Below are 15,926 nucleotides of genomic sequence, written 5' to 3'. Positions count from 1 at the left end.
AAACACCCTCAAAATTGAGATATAAACTTCAAACCATATTCTCAATTGTTTGCAACAACATCCAATCCGAACAAATAATGATTTTTGAAAACCCAAATTCGAATTCAAAGCTTTAAAGCTTTTTAATGGCTGTCAATGGTGGAATTACTACTGTCTTTTCCTTGGCTTTACATTACTGGAATTAGGGATTGAGAGATAGAGAGACATAAAGAGAATTCCTAATTATTTGCAACAACACCCAATTCAAATAAATAATATTTTTTGAAAACCCAAATTCGAATTCAAAGCTTCAAAGTTTTTTAATGACTATCAATGGTGGAATTGCTGCCCTCTTGTGCAAGATACGTGGAGAAGGGGGTAAGATGTGAAGAGAGAAACATGGAGGTGAGAGTGAGATACAGAGAGAGAGAAACGTGGGGGAGTGAGAGTGATTGTAGGAATTGATTAATTATCCTTAAATCCTAAAAATGTACATAATTGGTAATTTTGTATATATGAGGTAATTAAAGTGAAACTTAAGCAGGGAGGATAATAAAATTTCCAATAGAATATAAGTATATAAAAATTTCTTTTTTATTTTGTCTCGTACAAGTAATACTAATTGTAAAAGTCATCTTTTTTGTATTACAATTTTATGGACCCAAATTTTTATGAACCCAAAAATCTAAGATTGGGCAGTGGACAGCGCAGCAATCTGGTAAGAACACTCTAAACGACGGCGTTCTCTCCTAGCAAAATGCTACTGTCCCAACGATCCAGCCTCGCCGTCGAACTCTATATAAACTCCTCCTTTTTCTTGTCAACCTTTTCCCCTGTTTTCTCAACCGTTGTAACCGATCCAATTCTCCATGAAATATCTCCAGAAGAATCTTTGAGAAAAATCCTACCTCAAAAACCCTAATCTTCTCTATCTCATCTCAATTCCTCTATTTGCTTATCACATGAATCGACTTATACAAGTACGCGTTTGACTGTGTAACTTTTAACTATGGAAGACAAAGACACAGAGCTGCTGTGTAAAGTCAGCGCGAACCATCTTTTCTTAGCTCAATTCGAGCCATTCCGAGCCACTCTACGGAGTCTTCGTGCTCGGAATCCTGAACTCTCTAGAGCAATTCTTCAAACAATTGTTGCGCATGGCGGAAGATTAGATTCGATTATCTGGTCCCGCTCTTGCTCTTCTCCTGCACTCCTCGCTTTCCTCTGCACCATTGAGCTCCTCCATTTTAATGAACCTACTTCCCAACTTTGGTCTTTTGATGCCGCTACTCTTAAATTAAGGGCTGAATTCTGTTTGTACTTACAAACTGTGATTTCAAGGGTTTCAGAAAGCATCTCGAGTTCAAAATTGGACGAAGAAGCTGTTGAAAATGTAGATTTAAATGGAGATGGTTCGGGTATTAATGAAGATTTGAAGGGTTTAAGTGAAAGTTTGAGGGTTTTGGTGAAAATTGCTGATGTTGGTTTGAGGCGCTTGAGGCCGGATTTGATTGAAATGGATGACACGGTAGAAAGTGAGGGAAATTCAGGGGGAGATATTATAGTGGAAGAAGAGGAAATGACGTGTTTGAGGAAGCTATTTTTGGAAAATGCAGATATCTTTGATGTTTTGTCTCTAAATATAGAGAAACAAGTTGGTTGGGTTGAGAATGAGGATTCGGGTATGGCAATCACAGTCAGGACAGTAGTGAAGCATAAGGAGGTTGAGGATAGGGTGCTTAAATCACTGCAAAAGTCCATTCAAATTGCACATTTGGATGCTATGAGGGACTGCCTAATGAATAATGATGTGGATGGAGCTGTTTCTCATATTCGATTTCTACATTTGGATTATGGGGTCGATGAGGAGGAGTATCGGTATGTAGAATCATGGTTTTACATCCTTATCAAAAAGTTCATAACTTAAATTTATTTGCTTAATATCATTGTAAATAAATTGTTAAGTGACTCTTACCTGTGATTTGTAAGTTCATTGTTCCATGGATTGCTGAAATATGAAATATGTAGTTGGGTATTAGGAGTTACTCCGCACGAAAGTGAAGCATAAATTTCTCGATAAAGTAATAATTTTCACTAAAAGTAGGGCAATACACGCCCATGTTTGAAAAGTATATCAAACAAGTAGAAAACCTTACAAAAAGCTACAATTTTCTACAATAGACACCCAATCTTCTTTACATATGGGAACCTCATGGGTGCACCAAAAAGAAATAAGGGATAAGAGATTATACTTCATCAGAAGCATTCCTATTATGCTCTTTCCATACGGTCCACATAAGTGCTAGAGGAGCTCATCCCATGCTCTGTCACGTCCTTATGAAAGTGAAGCATAATTATAATAGATTTGTGGGAAGTTATTACTATCTTAGACCCTAGGCCGACTTTCACTGGGATCAAGGAGTAAAATGTTTGCATGGATTATTGTTTTCAGTTTGACTGATAGAACTTATTATAATAATAGTTTGTATCTGTTATCATTCTAAAAAAAAGAGGTTAAAATAAAAGTTAATATTGACATGTCAATAATTTGGACGAAAACCTTGGAAGACTAGGGTTCCAATCCTACAAGTAGCAAGGTTGTCTCATAGTCACCACTTGTCAATCGTTTCAAGCTTCCAAAACAAGCAGAAAAAAAGAGGTGAAAATGTTGCGTGATTTCTTCCTATCTACCGAAGTCTTGGTAGGCCAGGCTACCCGATACCTGAGCTTGTGGGAGGTAGCAAGTACCTGGTGAAATAGTGGAGGTGCATACATGTTTTCTAGGACAACATAGTTGTAACAAGAAAAAAGGTAACGACATCAAATTTGAAATTAGTACATAGTGGTACACTTTATATTAATTTGCATTGTTAAGGAGAATATTCATTCTTAAATTTCTTTTTTAAGAGAATACAGTTTTCCATTTTAAGGCAAAAGTCATATTTTTGAATTGGTCTAAAGTAGAAAGCTGGTCCAATAAAATGAGAAGAAGGGAGTTTCCATTTCCAAATAATGAGAAGAAGGGAGTTATACTTACAGTCAAAATGAAACAAGAGAGGTGGAGACTTTGCATATGCTTTATGAAGCTACTTACCTTATTGAAGGGCAGTAGGGCGTGGAAATATTAGTTTGATTAAGATTACTTCATTACTGCGGATTGTTTTGTAAAGGCTGCCTTCAGACAAAGGAGTTTTCTATTTACGATGACGGTAGTTTCTAAACCGATCGCGGACCTTAACTATTCCAAAGGACAGCTTGCTCACATTTTAATATGAAGAGTTCCTAAGAGTTCCATTTTTATTACAACTACGGTTCTTTTTAATGTTTTCTGTCATGCCACTGAATTTTAGGATTGAGTAGGTGATTCATATTGGTTAATGGACATGACCATATGTTTTTTCTCGAATATTATTAGTTCTGTCCTCAGCTAATGCAGATCAACATGTTGCTTTTTCCTGATGGATGGTCAACTTTCTTTTCATGTACCAGAATAAAATGCAAATATGCAATATATTCTATTTCTGCCATCATGTGGATGGAGAACATTGGAAAAGTTAATTTTTTGACCACCTTACAAAATGACTGAATGGGCAGTGTTGGACGTGCTTGTGATATAGGAAGGAGCAAAATGTGTTACTTTTTGGTGTTCAATTTATATCCTGTGCTGTTCTTGTCTCTGTTTCGTTATTCTATTCTTGTTCTCTGTTATCTAGCATGGTTTCAAGAGATCTACTCAGGAGGGTGTTACCTGGGAAGGACGATTATGGAGATGCTTGGTTCGAGATGCGAGACAAATTCTTATCAGTTTATGGGGAAGCACTTTCATCTCGTTGTACACCTCTTGTTAAGATGATACAGGTGGAGATGATATTTCTTACTGAAAGTACAGTCGATTCTGAATATTGATTTTTCATGTGGAATTCTCACATAATTTTTTTACAGCCTGCAATATCTGAGATAGTGTAGTTAAATGTTGTTTTGCTTTTGATAGTTGCTTAGTAAAGTGCTTCCTTTTTAAATCTTTGCTTGATTGCGCCCAAGGGTGTCACATAGCGGTCAATGAAGCTGGAATGGACCACGGGAGACTGAGGTTCAAATTTTCAACAGAGACAGAAAATACTAGGTGTTTTATCCTCATCTTCCTAACTTTGGCGGACAGACGTTTCCCAATGCATGTGTTGGTGGGAGGTAACATGCAACCAGTGGATTAGCCGATATGTGCGAAAGCTGGCCGAACACCACCGGAAAAAAATAATCTTTGCTTGGTTATGTCCCCATAATTACTCTTTTCCTAAAAAGTTGACCTTGCCCCCATTTTAGGTTGTTCCAAAAAATTGACATCTTTCCTTAGATGAAAATTTTGTCTCTTTCTACCTGTTCGATTTAATAGAAGCTAACTACTAATTATATTTTTTCAACCCTATCAACTAACTGTTCTACTATGTTTACATTTGAAACCATTGCTTTATATACTTTCAAGATTAAATATAGGAGTGATAGTTATTCAAATTTTAACTCTTATACATGCATTGTTCATTAGATTGGAGGAGTAATTTAGACGGCTTGCAATGTTTTAGAAGGATTAAATGCTCTTTCTTGAATTTGGGAAGAGGGTATTATAATTTTTGCAGGAAAAGGTGATTCTTTCTACTAGCAAATAGAAAGGTTTACAGAAAAAAAGACAACATATCGTCAATAACAAAATCTAGAACCCATAATCAGGTGAATGACTGTGCTGTGTTTTGGCCAGAAATGTTGAAACTGAAGCTTTACGCAAATCTTTGTTTCCAAAAATTGATTGTATCACCATTGCTTGCTTTAAATCTCTTTTTCCAAAAATTGATTCTAGCACCATTGCCTGCATTACCTCTAAAATTCCTGAAAAAATCTTCCTACACTTTTGTTATAATACCTCAGAAATGCGACAAAGTGATCTGACTGGTCTCCCACTACTATTTGAACTCCATACTTTTTCAATTTCCCGTGTAGAGCTTTATCGAAAATCCTAAAAGCTCTAGTCCCTAGGATCCCAAATTTCATAGCTGATGTTATTTTTTTCTAATTAGCACAAGCTTTGGGTGAGCGAGGAGGTCATGGGGTTCCCACATGTATGGATTTGGATTCCTAAGTGCCTTGAACGGCGTTCTTTCCTTGTTTGACAACAATGAGGGCGATTTGAATGTGGAAAACTTGAGGAATAGGATGATTACACATGTTAGCTAGTGCTTTATGTACATATATTCATGCAAAAATGTGGATCACCTCTTATTTCTTTATCAGGTGACTTCGCCATTGTGATGGGTTGTCTTGAACTGGTTTGGGGTGCAGTGAATGATGTCACATTTAGTGTTGGATGTGCTACCTATCTGAGCCTTTAGGAGAAAGCAGGGAAGACATAAGGCATGACATGTTTACCCACTAATCATCAAGTGGATCCTGTGGAAGGACAAAAATAGAACTTTTTGGGGAATCGAAGATGACTTTGAACCTATAAGGAATAACCTATTATTCTTAGTTAGCCTTTGGTGCACCCATGAAGTTCCTATTTGTATTGAAGATTGAGTGTCTTTTGTAGAGAATCATAATTTTGTGTAGGCCTCTAATTTTTTGGTATATTGCTTGTATTTTTTCAAGTCAATAAACTTGTTTGCCCTATCAAAAGATATGTTTTTTCCTCCTGATTAATGATATTGTACTCCTTTCACCTTCCCACTCGTGTTCAACATGAAATTCCCTTACAAAATTTCTATCTTTTTTGCTATTGAGATCACTATGCATTTTGAAGACATATAACGAGTAGAAATATAACATAGTTCTTCTAATTTGTGTCTCGTTCTCCCCTTATAATAAGTGTTTCGTTTGGCACCTTACTAACTTCTTGTCAATTCTTTCAACCATTGGATTCCATGCAACACAGTCCTTGGAAGTTGCACCTAAAGGTAGTCCTACATAAGTCAGTCGAAGGGAGCTAAGCTTACAATCGAGGAATTCTACTAATGGTTCCGTATTATCCACCTTGCTTGTTGGATTTATGTCAAATTTCTTCGTATTTATCCTAAAAGCCAAACTGGTTAAAAATCTCACACTATGCTTTTCAGATGATGGTGTTGATCTTCCTTGTCATCACGTAACACATATATCATCCACAATTCAAGTTGAGACACTTTTTCAACATCGGCCCCCAGATATGGCTTGTTGTTATTTCAGTTTCCCACTTCCGTAATAGCTAACTTCTGCAACTTCTGCAGAAATCCATATCTTAAATTAGCATAGAATTGGAATCTTGCCCCTATTTTAAGACTTAATATAAAGATTCTTGGGGGCCATGTTGATCTCCAGCTTTAGAATTCCTTACACAGATTCCCCACTTACCTTAATAGATCTAGACACTAAACCAAAGTAAATAGGTAGCCAACCAAGCTCACCAGCACTACCCCCTTCACAGTGAGGCTACTGATTCGCCATGCTTGAATGTGTATTCCAGCCTTTGTCCCTAACATAGAAGTCTGTTAGCTTCCGCTTCCGATGATAATTGTATAGCGAGACGGTATCACCAAACATTGGCATCCTCAGGTTGTCACCTTTCATTCTCACTCACCTATAGCTTTCGGTGACCCTGTTGAGGAAGTTCTTCCTCTTGTGTGATTCTCCTAGTATTGTCTGACCTTGCTTTCTTGCCTAAAACACTATGTTGCAGTGTTATTAAAAGCCATCAATTTGTTGCTTAAACTGATGCAGTATGGAAAGCAGAGAGTTATAGCCTCGTGGTTGAAGCGACGCACCTCATAGGTGAAGCGATGTGCTTTGGGGCGTAAGGTGCAAAATGATCCATAAAAGCAGTTGATTCTTTTGAATTTGATTTTCCGAAGATAAAGAAAGAAGGAAAAAGAGGAAAAAATGGGTCTTTTTCCATCTGAATACTAGGACTTTCCTCACATACTTCTTCTCATGTATGGTTGTGGTGTTCTTATTATCGTCATTGTCTTCTTCTTATTCTCGAGTTTATAATGCCTATTCTTTGCTGCTTCTGTTCTCTGGTTTCCCCCCCTTTTCTTTTAATTCATTTCTTTCTTCTTTTACTTCTCCTAGTGTGTGAGTCCTCTAGTACGGCTTGTGGTTCTAGCTTCTTTTTTGCGTCTCCTTCTATTACCTTAATACAGCATCAAAGTAATTTAGTAGCAAACAAAATGCTGTAAAACTAATTCTTTTATGTGGATGATTTATTGGAAATCGAAAATTATTTTTTGACTGACGGTATGTTTTTTGGGCCTCATTGGAGTTACACTTGATTATGCTTAGATTAATATTGTTGTTATTAGTAATTTTTAATTGTATTTAATGTTATAACGTTACATTCATACATTTATACTAGTATTTTTGTATTTTCCATAAAATTAAGAAGTGTACCCTTTCTTGCTTTTCATTTAAAGCCCCATGAGTCTTTTCATTTTTTTGTGCTCTTCGTTTTTAAAACCACTGCTATGTTGGGAACTACCGTCTACAAACTTCTATATTTTTGTATGATCTCATCTTTGTCTGAGCGAAGATCTAAATCGAAGCTAGCTTTGGGCGGATAACCCACATACTTATTTTTGAGAATACACACTTATACACCCTTAATAAGTGGAACTGAATGTTGATTTCTGGAGTATTTACAGGTCATTCATGATGAAATGCTCTTGGAAGAGATTGAGAGTCTCAAAGCTTCTGAAAGTGAGCAGATTCCTCTTCCTCTTCAGCGTCTCAAAGTTTTTGTCCGAGAACTGAATTCTGAGACGACTTTAAACAACACAAATTCATTGCTGGAGACTGTTATTACTTCTTGTATGAGAGAAATGTACCATTATGCTCGTGTTCGTGGCTTGCATGTACTGGAATGTATCATGGATACTGCCCTGTCTGCTGTGAGAAAGGAGGAACTGCAAGAAGCCAGTGATGTACTGTTCACAATTACACCTTCTGCGTTTTATATGCAAAATCCCATATATAAGCTAGAGATTCATTTGCTTTGAGAATAAGAAGTCACATTCTGATACTTCTCTTTAAAAGAAAAAAAAGAATGGCACATTCTGATGTTAACTCACTTGTTACTTCATTTTTAATTGACAATGAATTGCATTACTAACTTCTATCCTTTTTACCTTTTTTTGAATAAAAAATTTGTTGTATCCTTTTCTATATAGATTCTTTTGCTGTTGCCCCGACTTCAGCCTCTTGTAGCCGTCCTCGGTTGGGATCTTTTGTCTGGTAAAACGGGTTTAAGAAGGAAACTGATGCAGCTTCTGTGGACAAGTAAATCACAAGCTCTTCGCCTGGAAGACTCTCCACATTATGGAAATAGATCAAATGAGGTAGTTCCCATGCTTCTGTCATGATAGAGATGGGGCAGACTGCATTTTTTTTCTTTTCCTTTCCTGTCTAATGTTATTCCTCTGCAAGTTATGTCATGTTCTTTCATGAGCAGATAGATTTGTAGGTTTTTACTTAAAACTACCTTTACTTTGGCAGGTGTCTTGCATCGAACATCTCTGTGATCTCCTGTGTTATCAGCTTGATCTTGCTTCTTTTGTAGCATGCGCGAATTCTGGCAAGTCATGGAGTTTGAAGTCCTCGCTACTGTTGTCTGGTAAAGAGTTTATGCAACAAGGAAATGAAGATGTGCAATGGGATCCCTTTGTTGAAAATTTTGTGCTAGAAAGATTATCTGTACAGAGTCCTTTGCGGGTAAACTCTATGCTGTCCTTCCACAGTAGAACATTACTGTTTGCACTGCTGATGTGTTTCGCGGATTTTTGGTTTCGTTTTATTTTTGGAAGAGAAGTATCTTTTGTAGAAAGAATTTTTAATACTAGTTGAAGGTAAGAAGCTTACTTTCATCCTTTCTCTAGCCGAGGGTTTATTGGAAACAACCTCTCTGCCCTTCCAGAGTAGGGGTAAGGCTGCGTACATCTTACCCTCTTCAGACCCCACTTGTGGGAAATCACTGGGTTTGTTGTTGTTTAGTTGAAGGTAAGTAGCTTATTTTATGTCCCACTTGTTTCTGATAAGGTATTTAATGTCCCACTTGTTCAGTGGTTCAATTCTATATAGTTTTCCTTTTCTTTTTTATAAATATGTTTTGATTACAAATTTGGCTTTAGTTTCATTGAAATGCATTTGCATTTACTCGGTACCTTACTTGCCTGCTCATTGAATCTGAGGTTGCATCTGCAGGTAGTGTGTATGGATTGTATGATACTATTACGAAAGAAGAAGATCAAGTTAAGACGTCGCCTCTCTTCTTAATATAATATTATCCTCAAATTCTAAGATTCATTAAAAAAATTCTAAAGATTCATTAAAATTTGAGTGGTCATAGTCTGTCCACAGATGGGATAGAAGAGTGCTAACAACTGGTACATCTTCACATCCCCAATAAAAGGATCATCACATTGCCTAAATTCACCAGAAAAAAAAGAACTGCGAGTAGAACCAATCCAAGAGCCAGAAAATTTTAAGTTTAAGATCAGCAAACAATATTTTTGGTAGATTATTGCACAAATTACTTCTCTCCTCTCTCTCTCTCTCTCTCTCTCTCTCCCTCCCTCTCCCATCTCTTTGCTTCTGTTATGACTTTGCTTTTCATATATCTTAAAATGGTATCTTTCTTACACCTGCTACATATTTGGCTGATATAATTCTTTTCTTTTGCTTTGATAGTATTTGAGATTTGTAATTCTTTTCCATCTTCTAGGTATTATTTGATGTGGTTCCAAGCATTAAGTTTCAAGATGCTATTGAACTGATTAGCATGCAGCCAATTACTTCCAATCTAGCAGCCTGGAGGAGGTGTGGTGACTCATTCTTTTGCAATGTGTTGTATGACTTAGGTTCAGTTCTACGTTTACATCATGCATGTAGATACTTTAGATTCGGCTGAATAATAGGGCACCAAGCATAACTTTGAAGAGATAGCTGCTTCTTTATTCATTCATTTTTTTTATAAAGTAATTATAGAGCTGCTGTGCTTGTGTGTCGCTGCATTACTACTGGGCAGATGGAGCTTGTATTAATGTCCTTAATGTTACAACATGATTATTTTTTTTAAAAGGGTTACAACATGATTATTTAAAATGTTACATTTTGTTCTTAGTCTGGGATCGAACTTCTAATGGCTAAAATGTGTACGGAGAAAGTAGGTTAACTTACTGCATATGTTTTCCTTTTATTCCATTTGTACTTTGGTAGGATGGAGGACATTGAATTCATGCACATGCGTTATGCTTTGGAGTCTGCTGTCCTTGCACTTGGAGAGATGGAAAAGAATATCGGTGAGGGAGTAGGAAATGGCCAATTCAATTTTTGCTACCTGAAAGATCTGAAGAATCATCTTGATGCCATCAACAACATTTTCCGCAAGGTGTCTACTATCTGAAAATTTCTCATGTAGTTGTCTGTCTGTTCTTGTTCTTGCTCTGTCCTTGTCTTCTGTATTCTTAATTCAGTTAATGCAAGTTGACTTTATAGTTTGACTCACACATTACCTCGTCAGTAAAGTCCACATCAATAAGTTGGTATATAACTTTTAAACTTCAAAATCTCATTAAAAAAGTAAAGAAAAATGTGAAAATATAATGCTTATCTTTGATTTGTGCACAGTTCTGCTTTCCGATGTTCAAATGGTTCACTAGGACACTTGCTAACTGCTTACTGTCTCTATTAGGCTGTCATGTATACCAAATAGGTGATGTCAGCACATGTCAACAGGGGAGTGGCTATCACCCCTCAATCAAGAGCCCCTTATAAATTGAGCTAAGCTGAAACATGAATCATGTGATATCTTTTCGTTATCCTTTTGTCTGGCAGTACGCAAGTTTTGTAATTTAAAGAAGGTAAAGTGAAAGCTTTAGAAAACTTGGATTGCAAATGATAGAAGAAGAATGAGCTACAAATATGCTGGATTATCATGAACAGTGTCTGTATGGTTGGAAATGAGGACAAATGAGCAGTAGAAAGAGAAACCTCTGAAATTCCTTGGTCCTCTGCCTTTCTATGTTATGAACTCAGGAAAAACTAGACATTCCTAGGATATTTGACCAATCCAACAATTGGGAGGAGAATGAGGGGAATCCAATATAGTTGTGGGTTCTATAGGGAAAGAGGAGAAAAATGGTTCCACTGAAAAGCTGTGCCATTCTACCTCCTGAGGATTTGTTATGTATATTCGTTGATGTCATCCCCCAAAATCCCAAGGAGACCTGCCGGCACCCATTAATTCCCGTCGGACGAATCCATAATGCCTAGTATGTCAATAAGCTACATTTGCAAAAGGACATTCATTCACACATCACATTGTTCCATGCAATTGTTTTTTTCCGATCAATTAATAAATTTCATTAAAAAATGGCAAGAAAATAGTCTTTATACAAGAAGTGTACCAAAAAGCAAAAACCTTACAAAAAGAAATGGTTTTTTACGAATGACACTCACTTTTAAAAGAAATGGTTTTCTACGGATGACACTCATTCTTCTATACATATAAGAACCTCGCGAGTGATCCAAAAAGAAATAAAGGATAAGAACTATTCCTCAAGTGTACAAAATCCTTTTCTACTCCATCGGAAACTCTCCTATTTCTCTCTCTCTCCCTCTCTATACGGTTCAAGTAAGTGCTAGAGGAGCAACATCTAATGCCCTGCTTCTTCTCTTCTTCTAAAGGTCCAATTAAACATTATTTCTTTCACCGTGCCCGACATCACCCACTCAATTTTGAATTATCTCTGGATTTTACACCACAAGCAAGATGCAATTGACGATGTAAAAGGTGGTGATTCTCATCTCACCTGAGTTTTACACATGAAACACCAATTGACACAAGTAATATTCCTCTTCCTCAAATTTTCTGCCGTCAAAGATCACTCCTCGCAGCTAGCCAAGTGAAAAAACACACTTTCTTTGGTACCCTAGGATCCATACTGAGATATGTGGAAAAACTGACTCCTCCTTAAACAGAAGCCTCTCATAATAGGATCATTTATAAGAAAACAATCTTTGAGGAAGAGTCCTTACTCCAGAGTCCAGACTTAAAAATATACATCATTCAACTATCCCATAATACATCACAGGATCATCATGGGCCTTTTAAGACTTTACTAATTTGGGGGCTCTCAACCACTTCCACCAACACTGCCATATGATCAAATCATGCAATGCTTCATTCATCGCACTAATTCCTAAGAAGAAAGGAGCTATGGAGTTGAGAGACTAGGCTAATTAGCCTCATAGGAAGTGTGTACAAAATTATCTCAAAGCTTCTAGCAGAGAGATTGAAGAAGATTATTGGCAAGGTGGTCTCTTCCCATCAAAATGCCTTCATAAAACACAGGCAAATCACAGATGCCTCACTGATTGCCAATGAAACCCTTGACTGGAGGATTAAAAGCCGTGAACCTGGTGTGATGTGCAAGCTTGACATAGAAAAGGCATTCGACCAGCTAAACTGGTCCTATCTCATCTCTATTCTTAGGAAAATGGGATTCAGAGACAGATGGATAAGATGGATTAGATTCAGCATCTCAACTCTGAAATACTCAGTGACAGTCAATAGGGGTCCAGTGGGTTTCTTCTCTCCTCAAAAAGGGATCAGGCAAGGAGATTCCCTCTCCCCTTTTTTGTTCATTATAGCAATGGAAGGACTGAGCAAAATGTTGGATAAGGCCAATCAATTGCAGTGGATTCAGGGCTTCAAAGTGGGTACTAACATCGGAAACTCGGTCACAGTGTCACATTTGCTATATGCTGATGATACACTCATCTTTTGTGAGCCTGCTACATCACCACTTCCGTATTTGAATTTGACACTTCTCCTCTTTGAAGCACTATCAGGTCTGCATATCAAAATGTCGAAAAGTGTCATGTACCTGGTCAATGATGTGCCTAACCTAGAAGAAATGTCCAACATTATGGGTTGTACAATTGGGTCATTTCCCACCACCTATCTAGGTCTCCCTCTTGGTGCCAAATACAAGAACGCTGAAATCTGGAATGGGATCATTGGAAAGTTTGAAAAGAGATTGGCAGCTTGGCAGATGCAGTATCTCTCCATGGGAGGGAGACTAACTCTCATCAATAGTGTCCTTGATAGCATCCCCACTTACTACATGTCATTATTTCCCATCCCTAGCAAGGTTCTTAAGAAACTAGAGAAGATCAGGCTAGACTTTCTCTGGGAAGGAAACAACAGCTCCCACAAATACCATCTCGTCAAGTGGTCCAAAGTCACACAATCAAAAAGCAATAGAGGGCTGGGTATTAGAGACTTGGCCTCGCACAACAAAAGTCTGCTCATGAAATGGCTATGGAGGTTCGGTACAGATGAGTCAAGCCTTTGGAAAGAAGTAATTCTTGCTAAACATGGTAGAAGGGACAACTGGAGAACAAAATACATCTACGTCATCTCATGGGGTTGGCCCTTGGCAGCACATCAGCAAGTTGGGAAATGAATTCTTTGAGCAAGTATCTTTCAGGGTTGGGAATGGTTTGAACATTAGTTTCTGGAAGGATAAATGGTTAAACAATATTCCCCTCATGGAGGTCTACCCAAATTTATCCCAGATTGCCCAAGATAAGAATTCCTCTATTGCTCAAAACAGATGTGGAAATAGTTGGAATGTATTATTCAGAAGATGTGTTCAAGATTGGGAGTTAGATAGTGTGTTAGAATTACTAGCTAGTTTGGAGAGGTGCACCATTGATGAAACCAAAGCTGACAGACTAAGTTGGGGAGACAACAAACTTTTCACTGTGAAGGAATGCTACCAGTTTTTAAGTTCTCAGAGTCAGATAATTGATTCCTGGCCGTGGAAGCAAATCTGGAAGACCAAAATGCCTACAAAGGTCATCTGCTTCAGCTGGATTGCGCTTAAGAAAGCATGTTTAACACAAGACAATCTCAACAGACGGGGTTTTAAATTGGTAAATAGATGCTATATGTGTCAAAGCAGCTCCGAGTCGGTCAACCATCTGTTTTTGCATTGTAGAGTGGCCAACGAACTATGGAATATGTTCTATTCTCTCTTTGGCATTCAATGGGTCATGCCACGGCATGTTGGTGAAGCATATGCAAGCTGGAGCCTATGGAGAGTTGAAAAGACCATCAAGAAAATTTGGGTGATGATCCCTGCAGTTATTTTTTGGTGCTTATGGAATGAAAGGAATCATAGATGTTTTGATGGAATCTCAACTCCAACTCACTCTCTTAAAGCTAGATGTCTGATTAACCTTTTTTGCTGGACTAACTTAACTCATGTAATTAGCTTTGATCATTTTTTGATTTTGTTAGTTCCCTGATGTTTTGATGTAAAGGGGCTAACAAACTAGTATTTTTTTGCTCTAGTGCTTCTGTTCTTTTGTAACTTTGCATCTTCTTGATGCCTTTTATTAATGAAACACCTTACTTCATCCAAAGAAAAAAGGTTTTAAGTAATATTTCAATCAAATTAGAATTCCACTCATAATCACCTAGACCGGGTAGTGGGATTACCTCTTGACGACAAATTTTGAAATTTTCAACTTTTAAGCTTCTAGAGAGAGATGAAGATCCTAGGCAAAATCCTTGGATTTGGATGTTAGGGCTAGCATGTAGGAGCGCCAAATAACCCCAATACTCAGAAATGCACTTACCTTGGTGGTTGGTGCCCTGCGCTTTCTGAGGCTGGCCTTTCTCCAGCTTAGATGCAACAGGTTTTCAGCTCATTTGGGCTGAACATTAACATCAGTTACATGAGGTTGTGGCAAAATTAAGAATATTGGAGAATATTAGCGGAATACCAGGAACGCAGACTCGGTATTGTATTGCTTTTATGTTGAAATTAAGGTGAGGATGTGGTCATACAGAGGTAGAAGAGCAATATGCTAAGTTGAGGGAGCATATTATGTCACAGTGAGGTTGCTGACCCATTAGTTTCCTGTTCATTTTTTTAATTATATCTTAAATTGTTATTCTGGAGATTGCTAAGTTTGACAGAAGTATTTTGGAGAAGCTACATGCTAGCCTCAGAAATATTTTTCTCCCAGTTGAGTGAAGGTGGTACTGAAAACAAACAACTTCCATTGAATGATTTGTGATACTATTGCAATGACAGAAGTTTTCTTTTGTGTGGACTGTGGTTTGATTTTTGATCTCCAAAGTTGGAGGAATGATTTCTGAAGTTTGCTATTTCCGTCTTGCCCCTTGCATTTGTTTTATTAGTCTTTGTATTACTTACAGCAAAGGGCTTTTTTCCCCCATGCAATCACAGATACTGATGGTGAACATTATCATCTCTCTTCTGCATATGGATGGCCTTTCTCTCAATTTGACACCTTGTGCTTCATCAAGCAGCTCATCTGAATCATCGAATATATCGAGGGGGCAACAATTGGAGGATGCAACTCATGATGGGCGAAATAAGACCGTTGTAATGTTTATAGGGCAACTATTAGATATATTGCGGCAATATCTACCATCATCAAACTCAGAGAAGGAGAATAACGGGGAAGTAAATATGTCTGCTGGTATCAAAGAAGCCATAGAATGGAGAATTATGAATGCCAAAAGATTTATTGAGGATTGGGAATGGCGTTTGTCAATTTTGCAGTGCCTTCTGCCATTCTCTGAAAGACAGTGGAGATGGAGGGAGGCTCTTACGATATTACGTGCAGCCCCATCCAAACTGCTAAACCTGTAAGTACTAATGTTTCTACTTTGTCGTTTTAATGCATATAATTTAGAAATGCCCTTTTGTTTCCAGACAACTGAGTCAAAAACCTTAGAAAAAGTTTTGTTCTAGCTGTCCTCACTGTATGCCTTCTCTTATTTCATTTTTGATTATTGGGAATGCATTATAAAATTTTTCTCAGAAAGAGTGTACCTCTCTATCAATTTACTACTACCTAGAAATATTTAGGGTTGAAGGTAGCTCTTTCTA

General features: G+C 37.5%; 1 protein-coding gene across 1 annotated transcript in view; it reads left to right on the top strand.

The window, feature by feature from the left end:
• The first annotated feature begins 763 nt into the window (after positions 1-763).
• The window catches only part of LOC107781681 (uncharacterized), an 81,867-nt gene continuing 66,704 nt past the window's right edge, over positions 764-15,926 (top strand). Inside the window, exons 1-8 of the mRNA XM_075251724.1 lie at positions 764-1,857; positions 3,693-3,837; positions 7,638-7,916; positions 8,163-8,330; positions 8,488-8,703; positions 9,713-9,807; positions 10,207-10,378; positions 15,258-15,682. Coding sequence (XP_075107825.1) covers positions 989-1,857; positions 3,693-3,837; positions 7,638-7,916; positions 8,163-8,330; positions 8,488-8,703; positions 9,713-9,807; positions 10,207-10,378; positions 15,258-15,682 — 2,369 coding nt within the window. The 5' untranslated portion in view covers positions 764-988. The remainder of the gene's footprint in view (positions 1,858-3,692; positions 3,838-7,637; positions 7,917-8,162; positions 8,331-8,487; positions 8,704-9,712; positions 9,808-10,206; positions 10,379-15,257; positions 15,683-15,926) is intronic.

This window comes from Nicotiana tabacum, chromosome 1, assembly GCF_000715075.1.
Source record: "Nicotiana tabacum cultivar K326 chromosome 1, ASM71507v2, whole genome shotgun sequence".
Taxonomy (NCBI): domain Eukaryota; kingdom Viridiplantae; phylum Streptophyta; class Magnoliopsida; order Solanales; family Solanaceae; genus Nicotiana; species Nicotiana tabacum.
The sequence above is the reverse complement of the archived record's forward strand: the minus strand, read 5'-3'. Positions and strand labels throughout refer to the sequence as shown.